This window comes from Heliangelus exortis, chromosome 9, assembly GCF_036169615.1.
Source record: "Heliangelus exortis chromosome 9, bHelExo1.hap1, whole genome shotgun sequence".
Taxonomy (NCBI): Eukaryota; Metazoa; Chordata; class Aves; order Apodiformes; family Trochilidae; genus Heliangelus; species Heliangelus exortis.
In genome coordinates this window covers 20809925-20824092 of record NC_092430.1, presented here as the reverse complement: position 1 = coordinate 20824092, position 14168 = coordinate 20809925, and the positions used below count along the sequence as shown (strand labels likewise).

At 36.9% G+C, this 14168-nt stretch overlaps 1 protein-coding gene across 4 annotated transcripts in view; it reads left to right on the top strand.

Moving 5' to 3' along the window:
* The window catches only part of NLGN1 (neuroligin 1), a 280646-nt gene that overhangs the window by 94637 nt on the left and 171841 nt on the right, over positions 1-14168 (top strand). For 2 of the 4 annotated variants that reach the window (XM_071752644.1, XM_071752643.1), the window contains exon 3: positions 10838-10897. The exons of the other annotated variants lie outside the window; for them this stretch is intronic. In XM_071752644.1, coding sequence (XP_071608745.1) covers positions 10838-10897 — 60 coding nt within the window. The remainder of the gene's footprint in view (positions 1-10837; positions 10898-14168) is intronic. 4 annotated transcript variants of the gene reach the window in all.

The window sequence follows — 14168 nt, the reverse complement described above, 5'->3', positions numbered from 1 at the left end:
TACTGATTTTGTTATCAAAGGGACCCGTGCCTGAAATCTTGGACCATCATTACATTTTCTTGCTTGATACTATATAAATTCTCTATATTTGTTAGGGAAAGCATGTACCTTGAACCCCTCCTAAGATTTTATTAAAAAAGAGAACTTTAAAACTTTAAAAAAAGAGAAACATAACTCAATATAAAAACTCCGGTAACTGTGCTTTATACTGTGGTCCTAAACAAGTAGGCTTTTGAGAGCAGAAGTGTGAGTACCATTTGTCCAATTCTGAGAAATGTTATGCTTGTATCTACTGTGCATTTTGTTGCTTTTCTCCAGAGAGCAGAGTTATTGTCAGCAGATAAAGAATTAGAAATGTCACATTGTCCCAAACCCATCAACTCTTACCTAAAGAGCTGTTGTGGAAATGGAAGCAAGGGCTACTCTGACATTTTGCTCTTAAATTTGCTATGCTTTTTGTAAATAATATATTGTAGTCCTAGACTTGACATTTTGTGAATCCATTTGATTTTGATGATCGTTTCCTGTTCCCCAGCTTCTGTGTTAAGTTCCTGAATTATTAAATAGCAGGCATGAAGGCAAAGTTTCTCCTCTAGAAGGGTTTGGAGCTTTCTGTCCATATCGGAGACGACAGTAGCTGTGTAAATAGTGCTCCCAAGTATCACCTCCTGTCTGGAAGTTCTGCTAGATTAGAAGTGATGTGCTGAATTCCTTTCATGCTCCATTCACTATAAGGATTTTTTCTATCCATTTGGGAATCCTTAATATAACATGCAGAGCAAGTCAGCTCCAGTTTCAAAACAAGTACCACATGAAAACATTGAAAAGATGTCAAAAATAAAAATATTTTTCTTATGACAAGTATTTGATCCCACTAATTTCAAGTGCTGGCTGTGCTGGTCTTGTTTTGTGAATGCTCCATCCCTGAGATGTTTTGAATTTTCCTGCCTATAATTATGTTCCTCTGAAAATACAGTATGTAAATAGGAGAAAATAAGTGAGGCAAGACACTTTCCTTCTGACAGCCTTTTACATAAATGCTGCCCCCTCAGTTCTCCCGTGACTGTTTCTCAGAGCTATGCACTTTGATTCTGTCAAGAGGTGTGGTAATGAGAGCAGATATAATTATGTTTCTAAAAGCTGGTGACCACAGTCCCAATTAAATGGTCTTTTTAGGAGGCTTTGAAAGCTTTGAATAGTGGAGAAACATTTAACTTGTAGTGTCTTAAAAAGAATGAAGCTCCAAGTTAATGGAAAGTTCTGAACACCCAGGTTACTGCTATCAGTCTATTTTTTTAAATGCATTTCTGTTTATACTTCAGTAATACTTAGAGCTTCAAATCTGTAGGAAGAATCTCTCTATGTTAAAAACTCATAGAATCTGCCTGTAAGTGTGTGCATGCAAATGGATCTCTATACCCACATATAACTAAAGGAAAAACATCCACTTTTACCTTCCAGGAAGAAACTTTGTTATGGGAATGTTTTGGAGCATTTAAACACGACTGTACGAAGAGGTAGATGTAAAGTAGTAGAAGCACTGTTTGTACTGTCTCTGTCCTTGAGATCTCGAGAGACAAACCTGAGTATGACAGTAAAATCAAAGAAACTCCATGACTTGGCTTCTGGCATCAGCATTAGCTGATTGGGAAGTTCTGGCTAATGCTGAAGACAAGCCTTGACAATTATAGGCAATGCAGCTCTGTTTCATTCAGCCTGCTGTGAATGGCTCTGTATACATGACATTTACCTTGGTTGATCATTGTAGAATCAGTTTTCCTTCATGCATGGCAAGAAATGCAGTGATTTGGAGTTAATAAGAGGGATTGAAAGGTTGATCAACGTGGTGCTTTGCCTATAAAGTCCCTGGCTGTGTGCTGAGTGTTTGTGAGGAGAGGGTTGGATTGCAGACACAAAACATTCTCCTCCCCTCTCCTACTTTTCTGAAGAAATTCAGCTCTGTGAGGTAGCTGGAGAATGAAGTTTTACTGACGGTGGCTCATTCAGAAAATTGAGAAAATCTGACTTGTGGGTTGTTTATGATCTCTGTGGTATCAAGAGTGTGGATTTCTGGATGCTAAAACACTGCACAGGTTGCAGCAGTACAGTGAATTGTATAGAGCTCAAAGCATGTGGCTTGAAAACAGATGACATGAAGTACATTGGGGAGAGGGGTGGGAGAACTTAGTTCATTCCAAACTCTATATGAAAATATTATGCACAATTAACTTGATTTTCTCTGCAATGTTCAATTACATGGTTACATGAAGACCATTTTGCTCTGCTATTTAGGCTCTGAAACTGGTTCTCAAGAGAGCTGGGCTGTATGCTCAGCTGTGCCATAAACCAAACTATATAGCTGCTGTACCACCAGCCCCTGCAGTTAATAGAATTAGTTGGGGAGAAGGCTTTTCCAGCAGAAGGCAGACTAACAGTGTTTGTTGCTAGCAAATGTAATGACTTGTGCAAGAATACCAAAACCTGCCTCTCCTGCTGAGACTGCTGCTTTGGGCCACGTTTGTTTTTTGTTTTTTGTTTTTTTTTTTTTTTCAGAGAGATATTTGAGGGCAAGATTACAAAGATTGAGTTTATTTGTCCAATTGCTGGTTTGGGATGAAGTTTTTTCATTCCAGGTTTGAAGGGGACAATGAAGTAAAAAGTAAAAGAAGACTGGTTTTTTTAGCATATTTTAAAATTATATTTTGGTGTTTTAGATAAATATGTAAAGGAGGATGTTTTCTGATGATGTTAGTAGACAACCAAACCTACCTGTCTGAAACAAAGTAACACACATAAACAGCAAGTCTTACCATTTTACCTAAATTGACCATGTTTTTCTCAGCTGTGTCTCTTTGTAACCTTATACAAAGGATGAATTTAGTACATCCTGACATGCACTGTTGTTATAGCAGCATTGCAGAGATCTTTGAAAGAAAGTGGAGATTAATGTTGATATATTCCTGGCAATATTACGTTTTCCTTTTGGAAGTGAAAATTTGGATCTTAAAAATACAGATCTTCAGTTCTATTGCATGAGGTAGATATGATCACTTTTTTTAATCTCGTGGTCTAAAAAGTGTTAATATCTTTCTTACAATTACAAAGCAATGTGTTTGAGAGGTGTAGAAAACAAATGTAGCATTTTATTTGTATGTACATAGACTAAAAAAGCAATGAGTTTATAAAAAAATAGTTTAATCAGAGAGTTTTGTTAGTAAATTCAAGAGGCTGAAATTCTATTTGTTTATTAGAGTTATTCACAGAATAACTGGGGGAAGCTAGAAATTTGGGATGCTCATTCCTGCTCAGCCTTTATTCCTGAGGTGATCTCCTGTCCCAGATGCAAGGAGGAGCAGTTCTGTGGGATCAGTTCTGTGTGGATCACTCTTTATATTATTAGGAGATTTAGCTTGTTGGCTTGAGAGAACTTACTCAGAGGCTTCAAGTTAAGCGTGTGCATAAGTCTTCATTAGGATCTGGATTGTAGTCATTACCTGTAGAGAGAGAATTGATTCATGATCTGAAAGCTCAGGTGGTGGAACAGCTGTGCAACGCTGCATTCAATTCATTACAGTATGTCAGACTGCAATATGAGTATCTGTAAACCACTATGAATTATTAATGTAAGTAAAATGTTAAAAGCTGCATGGGCTTGTGATATAGGCAAGTGAGTTGGGACTGGAGTGGTGAATGCTGATGATAAAGGCCATATAACAGCTTCCAGATGTCATTTGTCATGGCTGTTACCTGTGCATTCCTCACCTCTGGAGCTTTTTGCTCCCACTGCAGTGTTGCTGGTTAAATGTATGGACTTGGGTTTTCTGTGACAACATTGGCTCTCAGGGTCCTGGTCTGTTTCAAGCACCCTTTTCCTCTCATGTAATTCCAGCGGGTGGGAAGCCACTGCTTTATTTTAAGCATCTGTTCTTTTCTATACTTCTAATGAAAAGGAAATAAATAAATGTCTCTCCTTTCTTCACTATAATTTTTTTCCCCCATTGGCTAGAAGCTGTGATGTCTGGAAAAATTACCAAGCTCTTAGCTCTTCCACTGAATTGCTTCTTCCTTGTACTGAGTGTATTCCATGCACAAGCTATGTTTTCATTGCAGCCCTATAGGGATTAGCAGGCAGCTCACCCAGGATATTAGCTTTGTATTTTATGGAAAGTTAGGAAATAAGTATCTGGGCTGCCTTTGGCCCTGTCCTGGCAAATATCCTAAACGTGGAGTGAAGTTTTACCCATCCAAAGCACGATCAGGTGGGACACTGCCAGGATACCTGATGCAGGCAGACATCTGGAGGGATAAGGGGTGCACACTGGGGGCAACTTCAGTCCTGAACTTGACTGTGTGGATGGGACCATGGCTCACCAGCCACCTGTACTTACCCTGCCTGTTTTTCTAGTAATGCTGCAGGACTCCATGTAAGGCATGTTACCAAAACCCTTCTAGAAAGGGAATTGGGTTTATACAGTGGCATGTTGCAAAGGAAATGGGATTTAAAGAGAGCCTGATATGGAGCTTAGGCCTGAAGGAAGGCTCAAGAGGGACTTTTTATGACAGTCCTGTCACTACAAGGGGGAACAGTTTCAAACTGAAAGATTTAGATTAGACATTAAGAAGAAATTGTTTCCTGTTCAGGTGGTGAGATACTGGTCCAGATTGGCCAGGGAAGCTGTGGCTGCCCCATCCCTGGGAGTGTTCAAGGCCAGGTTGGATGGGGCTTGGAGTAACCTGGTCTAGTGGGAAGTGTCCCTGCCCATGGCAGGGGGTTGGAGTTAGGTGATCTTTAAGGTCTCTCCCAACCCAAACTGTTACATGAATTTGAGATTTAAGCTGCTCTCCACAGGTCATGTGAACATAAAGTGCCTTTACCTCTGAAAATACTCTGAATCCCTAGAACAGGAAAGCAGAATGAAACTCCCTACATTTCTAGATTCTGATCTCATTTAAATGGACAAAAATCCAGTGTTTGGTAATGACGTTCCTTCAGATTTAAGGGAGGTGAAGATCCAACCCATGCGATCAGTCTTGTGAGTAAAGAGGTTTGGGATTAGATATTCTTTCTGTGTGACACTTGAGCAATCTGCTGTTATCAAAGACACAGCAGGAGTTAGTTTTGAAGCATCCCAATAGCTGCTTTAGTGACAAAGCATTTATACATGTAAATTTCCAAAGAAAGTTGGCAACCCTTTTGTGGGCTCAATTTGCACCTGTCATTCACTTGCAGATGCAAATTTGATCTACTTGCAGCTCTAATTACAGTACTTGATTGTCATCACAAATCAGGTACTAAGATGTGAAACGACTGAGGTTTGTGGCATCATTTGTTGCTAAAACATGAGTGCAAATGTTATCATCAAAAAGCAGTGAACCGGGGCTTTTCCCTGCTGATCCACTCTACAAATAAGTACAATATGGAAATAAAAGGAGCTTAAGTGAGAAAAATAACAAGGAAAGGAGTAGGCATGTGGTGAAAGCAAGACAGTAATAAGGGGAAATGTAGATTATTTTGTCTATTGCAACAAAGATAATGATACTTTTTCAGTGAAGTCTTTTTTAGGTCCCAGTTGTCATTTTTACCTTCCAAATTTTTTTTCTTTAAGGAATTCTACTTCCTTTATTTTCTGCTGACAGCTTTCTAACTTTCAAATGAAAGATGGTTTTGTGAAACTATTCATTAGATTACTATTATGCCTTGTCTTCCCAATTTTTCATTGCAATTATAATAAAAATTATTATATACTTATGTTTTATTTTCAACATACAGGAATTTGAATTTTGAATTCTCCTCACCATTGAGGTCTGAAAATTGCTAATTAAAACTCATCATTAACTTCTTTTAAATTAAACAAGAGATAGGTACAACATGTTTTTGTGCCTCAGCTAGCATCTGCTAGACTGTGATAATTCTGTACAGTTAGTTTTATTTTTCATTTGGAGAGTCTGTTGCATAAAAATTATATTTTAAATAACAACGGATTGATTATATTATATTTGGATCTGAGAGCAGGGCCTTAAAAGGGGAGGTAATTTCACTTCACTGATCCTCAATGCTCAATTAAACAATGAGCTCATGAAGAAGAAATGTCAATGGAAGGATGGACTCACTTATCTAAGTCAGAATATAAATATATAAATGTATTTAACATGTACACAAACAGATTCCATGATGTTGCAAGCTACTTGGTGACTTTCTAATACCTGTGTTATTTCAGCCATTGGCCTCCATCTCATTTCTTTCCCTTTTTATTGAGCAGATACCTTAACTCAAGGAATGATTATTACTATGGAGATTTCTAAATTGCTGGGTCCACAGAGTCTGCTTAACCTAATGTAAAAGGTCTTTTTCTTCTTTTCCACTTCCCTCATTACCAAATGAGAACATTCTGGCCTGAACAATGGATGTACTTAAGCACAGATTTATGAAGTTTAGATGATTTGTACTGTTGTTTTACAAAATGGTGTCAACTTGCAGTATGACTTTTTTTAATGATGAAAAGCTTTTCCAGCCCCAAACTGCTAATGGCATCCGCAGCTTCCACGCCTCCCCCACACACGTGGTCCAAAAGGCCACAGATAATTTCTGCCAAATCAAGACCATGGAGAATTTATAATCAGCTTTAATGTATTTGGGAGCTAAAGTACCTTAGTCCTTCATCAAAGGGAATGATAAAAACCAGAATTAATATGACTGGACTTTAATTATTTCTGAGCGCATAATTACTCTTTAGCTAACTGGACAGGAGCTGTGTTATTTCATTTAATCTGAGCAAAGGAAAGGCATCTGCAAGCATGCAGCAGTCAACTATTGGCATTTTAAAATGCATCATGTTACTTCCTCTGCATCGATTGCAATGCAAACAGAATAAATATTTGAATAATACTTTCAATAATCTCAGGACTATTTTCAGAGTAAATTAGTAGACAGTTTGATAGAAGATCCTTACCCATGCAGCATTCCTTTAGCTTTTGTAGCAAAAAAAAAAAAGAATTCTTTTGCCTTTAGGAGACATAAAATGCAGCAGTCACTTCTTCCCCCTTTTAAACTGACTTAGGGGTCTACTTTCCTATTACATTGATGAGAGTTATGGGTATGCAAAAACATGAGACCAAACCTGAGAGAGTCTCTTGATAAATAAATCCTATTTGCATGAACATTTTAGGAGCATTATTATCTTTTCCCCCAGTATTTGTGGTGCCTGGTTACTTTGTTGTTATTTAGTATTTACTACATTAATTTTAGCAAAAATTGAGGCCAGCACAATAAGGCAGCATATCTATTTGAAGGCTAATGTCTTAAACATAGTAAAAGGGTCATTTTGTAATGGAGATGCCCAGTTTTGTAAGGGAAATGCTCAAAGAAGAGGAGTAAGTGAGCCTTCACAACAGGTGAAGAGAACCTACAGTGGAATAAGAGTGGAAAGTGGAAAAAAAGCTTTGAGCAATCATAATTCTGTAGGATGTATGCTCTTTTTTTTTCATTGGTTTCCAGTCCATCATGTCTGAGTATTTTTAACATTAGCTCCTGTTGCCTGAAAAGAATATTAAAATTGTGGAAGAACCTAAAAGATGCATATATTGAGTAAAAGGAAATAAATCTGTTTGAGGGATATCTTTAATTTACCAAATCATAAATTTTTTGTAGAGTGTTAATTCAAACCTACAGAAAACTATACACCTACTAAGAATCTGATTTATTTTAAGAAGGGCTATTTCTGTTACTTTTTGCGAGATCTTTTTGTAAGATTTTATTTTGTTTTTCTGGTAGTGATTTCATCATTTTTTTTTTCTGTGTAAGGACTTTTTTTTTTTTTTTTTTTTTATGATTGTACAGACCCAACCGTGCTGTCCGTGTAGTCTGTTATGCAGAGAATCAGCAGCAAAAGCCATTTCTTCCTGATATTAGAACGAGAATTACTCCTGAAATGGGTGGAAGTCTAATTCACAACTTCTCCTAATATTACTTTCATGATTTCAGGAAATGTCTTCAGCAGCCATGCATGGAATAGTCAACACAGCATAAATAGCCAAGCTCAGAGTTTAGCATCCTTTTTGAGGATTCAAAGTTGAAGCCCTTGTTGCTGCTCTACACTGTTTTAGACAGCCATAGGCACAGTGGATCTGGAGCTTATGGTTGTTTTGGGGATTGCAGAGCATTTTACAGACACAAGTGTCACAGCATCCTTGTGTGGATACATAAAAGTACAGTTAATAAGTGGTTTCATGCCTGGTGCATGAGGACCAAACTCTGCTCTGGTTTTGAGACCTCAGATAGCATTGTAACTCCAGGAAGAAGAAAACCTCTGAAGCATTTTTGCTGTGTGTTTCTCTAAGCTAGCTGTGTGGTGATGAAAGTGGTGCATTATATTTGCAGGTTGGAGTGATCTTAGGGCAGAAATCATGTCTCATCTTTCTTGATACAAGAGTTAGTGATGCCTGGTGGGTCTGCCTTGTCTCCATCGGGGATGAGTCCTCCTGCTTGGAGGACATGGCAAGCAGAGCCTCTGTATTGCATGTAGATCTACAGCTGTATTAGAAACCATGCTTAATATATGACAGCTTAAAAAGAGGTCAGCCCTATAAAGTAAAGGAATTGTGTATAATGTGTATTGCAACTTGATTATAAGAAAGCTGGTATGATTTTTTTTTTTTACTGGTTTTCAGAGAAATTCACAACTATGTAAATGCTATAATTATTCAGATTATATTTAAGAGTTAGCCTTAATTATGCTTCACTCTACTATAAAATCAGACATGATCTAAGATCAGTAATTTGCCTTGTGATGGTTGGTGTACTATGGTGTTGAGATGTGGGGCCGTCATCTGTAGAAAATACCTCAAAAAGGCCAGATATTAAAAAAATGTACCACTGACTGTCTTGGTTTCATCCTTGGGCTGTGTCTGGCTCTCCTTTATTAAGTCTTAGGTCTTAGAACTTGAAGTCAATTCTTGTTCACCATGCTGAAAACCCACCATGAAATACTCTTACTCTTTGCATACATCTTGTACTTTTCTGGTTTTATTCTTTCAGATGAAAAGTTGCCATGGTATGAGAATTTGGCCAGCAAGACACTTAAATGTGTGTAATGGAATAAGGTCACATTATCTAGGTGCTTTATATTGTAAAGATTACATTCAGGACTTGTACTAGGAAAAGCTTTTGTGCTCACCAAGGCTTTGTACTAAACTGAATGATTGTTGCAGGTGTGACTATAAAAATGCTCACATTTAATTTATGATGTATAGTTCTAGTATTGTATTGAGTTTAAATCTACACTCCTGGCTGACTCAGTTATTAAGGTATTCAGCATTGGTCTGCAATACTATGGTCCAGTTCCTACATTCAGAGTTAACATCTCATGATATTTCCTGGGTTGTTTCTCTTTCTTAAGTCCATTCACCTGGTACAAACATTTTATGATTTTTTTTTTTTTAAGATATTACACAAATACATGGTATTTTGCTGACAAACAGCAGGTTTAATTTTGAATGACTAATATCCTGTGAAATAACAGAGCTAGAGAGAGAGCATTTCAAATACAAATGTTTTAATACACCATAGTGCTTAGAGTTAATGCATGTCTCTTGCCTACATCTACTGCAAATATCAACACATACTGTTCATCTCTTTTGTTGCTGTTGTTTTTGTCTATTGCTATTTTATGCATGAGAAAGTTCTTGTTTTCTACTCTGTGCTTGGCTGGCTTTTTCTTTTTTTTTTACTTATTCCTGTGTTTGTACTGATTGCTTTTTTGCATGCAAATTACAGAATGTCATGGAAATGAGAGAGCTCTGAAAAAAAAGAAAAGATAATGCTGAGTTCCAACTGTCTTTTGTTTGTGCGTAAGTGTGTAAAATATATGATGTGGAAATATTTTCAGAATAGCCTTTGACTTTCCTTCTGGTGTATATTTTTATTACTCAGTAAAGGAGAAGGCATTTTTCCCATCGGAAAATACGATGAATCTTTTATTACTTGTTAATAATACAGGTGCTGGGTGTGAGAGAATTTTATCTTGCCATCCATTTATAGAAATAAAGAATTACGATATTGTGTGTCTTGCCCATATTAAAACTTCAATTCCATATTCAATGCAAAATCCTGGCCCCATTGAAATCAATGGCAAAACCCATTGCCTTCAGTTGGTCTAGGATTCCACTCTGGTTTCTAGTTTGCATTTGGATTTTCATGTTTCTTTAGAAATATCTCAGCAGGTGGTCAAAGGTTTCAAGGGAATCTACAGTGGTGTTGAAAGGAGAATGTAATGAGTGTATCGAAAAAAGCCAAAACCAAAACAAAAAACCCAAAGCAAACAATAAAAAAGCCAAACCCATGCTTATCGTTGGAAAGCATTAAATGGTTCCACTTAAGGATGTGAATTAGCATTTCACAGAAAATATTGTTTTAACCAACTATCAAGATATTTCACCACCCTATTGCGTCAAATGCAAGAGGTAATTTGGCAGTTGTTGTCTCCAATATTCTTAATAACTACAATGAAAAAAAAACCAATTAAATTAAGTGGATGAATACAGTTTATGGTGGGTATGCTTTTAGTAAACAAGCTTTGATTCTTCATTTAAAAACAATAAAGCACTGGGCACTCTTTGATTCTTGTGCTAGATGTTTCTAATAGCCATACCCCCTAGGGAATGTTTTGCTGTAATGTTTGAAAAACTTAATGAAAAATGGGTTGTTATAAACTAAGATTTCCCTCCCTGCAAATGTTTTTCTTGAAACATCCATGGGAATTTAATATTCACTGTTTTTTCCTCAGTCTTGTATATTCTTGAATTGTCTTTTTTCCTCCATTTTCTCCGTTCTTAATCCTAGGTCCCCTTACAAAGAAACAGACAGATGATTTAGGTGATAATGACGGTGCTGAAGATGAAGGTATTTTTTTGCCGCCAAACTGATTTGCATGACAAGGATCCCTGAAAATCTTTTTTCTCCCCTCTTTTTTTGACTTCTTGTCTTCTTTTGAAGAGTTGTTTTTTTTTTTTTAATTCCCATTTTTGATGTGTTTTGTCTTCTTGCTTGTTGTTATACATATTTTTTTTAATTTTTTTTTTAAAGAATGTTGTTAAGTTCTACGTTTTGATACAAAACAGTAACAATATTTAAAGAGGAGGTTTCTTGTTTTCTTGAAATGGACTTTTGATATGTTGCATCCCACCTTTTGACTGAATTTTGTCCATACTATTTAAACTAACACTCTTTTAAAGTTTCTCTGTACACCTTTTTGCATGTTTTCTAACCCTATGTATTTCACCAAGTACGAAGATGTTTCTTTTTTTCACTGACTGATCTCAGTTTGATAAACATAGAAAATGTTGTGTTTATAAACGGAAAAATACCAAAAATTCTTAGGAAGTGTCTCTTGAGCAACTGAATTTCCCTAAATACAAAACCTTCTGCATTTACATTGCCATGAACATATATATATATATATATATAAAAATGCAAGAATACCCCACCTCCCTGTAGGAAGAAGGTAGCCCTAGAACCAAAGGCAACATTTGCAGTTGATGAGGCTCCACATGGTGAATTCAGTGGAGCTTCACTGATGTCATCTTAAGGAATTGGATCCCTTCTGTTTTCTGTAAGCATATACAGATGCCTGTCTGCTTCTGCTGACCCTTAGACAACCCTATTACCAAGTAAAATCAAAACTTTGAAATGTCAAGCATATTATTCTGTTTATGAATTATGTCTGTTAATCACATAAGATATGCAGATTTGATATTTTTTTCAGGGCTATGAAAATGGTAACAAGGGGCTCTTTCTCCTGAGCAGTCTCTTCCCTCCAAGTCAATGTGCTTCAAAATTCTGCATCTTAAAAGCATACTTTGTATATCTTGTGGTCAATGACTAAACCAAAATACAACATAAGCCTTGTAGAGTTCCTACATGCTTCTCTGTTAGTATCTGGGTTGATTTTTTTTCCAGATACTAAGATGAAGCTTAACTTGTAAAGTTCAAGACTCTTGATTAAGAAATTTTTCATCACACAGAACATTGATGGTTAACATCATCAAACAGAGATGTACAGTCTTAGCAAAAAAGAAGGCAAATACAAGCATTTAACTCTTTAACCAGTAACCAAATAGAGACTTCAGAAATAAACCACAAATTTCTACATGTCTGATCTACTATTTTCTACTGAATTTTTAAGTTAAGCATATGCGTGAGAGCCAACCAGTTGGCCCAAGATTTGCATGAAGAACCTAATTGAAAAATCTCCTTTGAAAGCTCTCATATTATTCCCAGCTAAGTGTCATAATTCAGATCCTCTTAGCTCTTTGAGGCCAAGTAATTTTTTACATTAGTTCATGACAAAATGAGTTCATGACAAAATATTACAAGGGAAATTCAAGTGTATTCTCCAAGACCTGTGGTATTGAATTAGCCATTGTAAAAGTTACTCTGTCTTGTTTTAACAGTATGTTTGAAGAAGGGTTTGAAACCTGGGTTATTCATCCAACGGACCTTAATGGTTCTCTTAAATTGCTTTGTAATTGCTGAGACAGGTGCTAATGGCTTACCACTTTTTTAGATCATCTCTGCTTAGACACACTTAAAAGTGACTTCTTAGTTTGCTAAAATTCATCAGAGCGGCTGCTATCAGAAAGCAGTTTAGCACATGGAGTCAGTCTTTGGAGAACAAGTGTCCATGTCAGAGAAAACCCATCTCCCACATTAAGAATTGGACACGAGAGAGAAAAAGAACTGTAAGAATGCTGCAGTCAAACTAGGGGGGAAGAAACACATTTACTACATTAGTAAATCTTTGTAATTTATAGGACTGGGATTAATTTCCTCTGTCATGCAAGTGACAGTTTTATTCTCCTTTCCATGCAATAGGAGAATGCAGGCAGTAATTAGACTTTCACTGCTTCTGAGAGACGTGGAGAGGCAGGGCAAAATTAAATTGTTATGATCAGTGGATACAGAAGGCTGCAGGGATGGCTGCTGGGCTGGGAGAAACCCAGTCTGCTGAGGCCCTGCATTTCACTTTCCCCACAGGAGGAGGGGCAAGACCTGACCTTCTGTCACTCTGCTCTTCTGACCTGGAGTTCAAGCACTTGTTGCATGTGCAGAACTGGAGAGTTCACAAAATTCAAGTCATAGGTATTTGGGTATGACTAGCAGGAAGAGGGAGAGCAGGAAAGGAAAAAGCTGCCATAGCTGTCTAGATTTCTTCTAACCTGCCCATCAAACCCTTCACATTTTGCAGTACAGTAGTTTTTATTCCATATTAAAAAAAAAAAATCTACAAATGAGTAGCTGGGGACAAAACAAAAGAAATACCAAACTTAATGAATGATGAAGTTGGAATATTAGGGAGACTGGGCTATCACTGGTGAAAAACACCTTTGTCATATAACCATAAAATCCATAAACAACATCCAGTGATTTCTAAATGCCCAGGATGTTCTCTTTATTGAGATATTCAGAGCTCCCATGTCTGTTTCTTATATTACACCTTTTCTGAAGAAAGAGCTTTAATAGCAGAATCTTGCATCAAATGCCTGGGCAGTAGTCTGTATCATGTCACTCAAACATCATAGTTTGATTAGAAAATTTAATTTTAAAAGAGTGCTCAATAATCCTTCTCCCATCTGCTGCCACATGTCACTACCACAGCATTGCCATCCAGACCTTGTCAGCAAAAGCACTGGAATCAGTAATCAAACTTGGATCTCTGGTATGTGCTGCAACCAGTAGACCAGGCTTAATTAGATCATTTTTCATTTTTGTTTTCAAAAGACCCAAAGGCAGTGGTGCACATTACCAGCTAATGACCTGCAAATTTGCTGTTTAAAAAATGGAGGTGTTTTCAAATTCCATGAATGCGAAATGTGTGAAAAAAAATTATATAACTGTGTATTTTCCCCAGTCTGGGTGCATTTTTGTTTCTGTATAACCCTTTCATGCCTACACTTGAAATTGCTCACCTGTTTTTTCAATAAGTATTGAACTACTTGAGCAGGCACCAAAAACAAGTGTGGCAAAAACAACTGCATCTGGTGAGCACTGGGTTTTTTTCTTCTTATAGCAGTGGTGGATTTGCATAGTTTTTGACCTGCAGGTAAGCAATAGCTGGTGTATATGCAAGATTTAACTTCAAGTTCCTTAGCAGTTACTAAAGTGTACCTTCCCC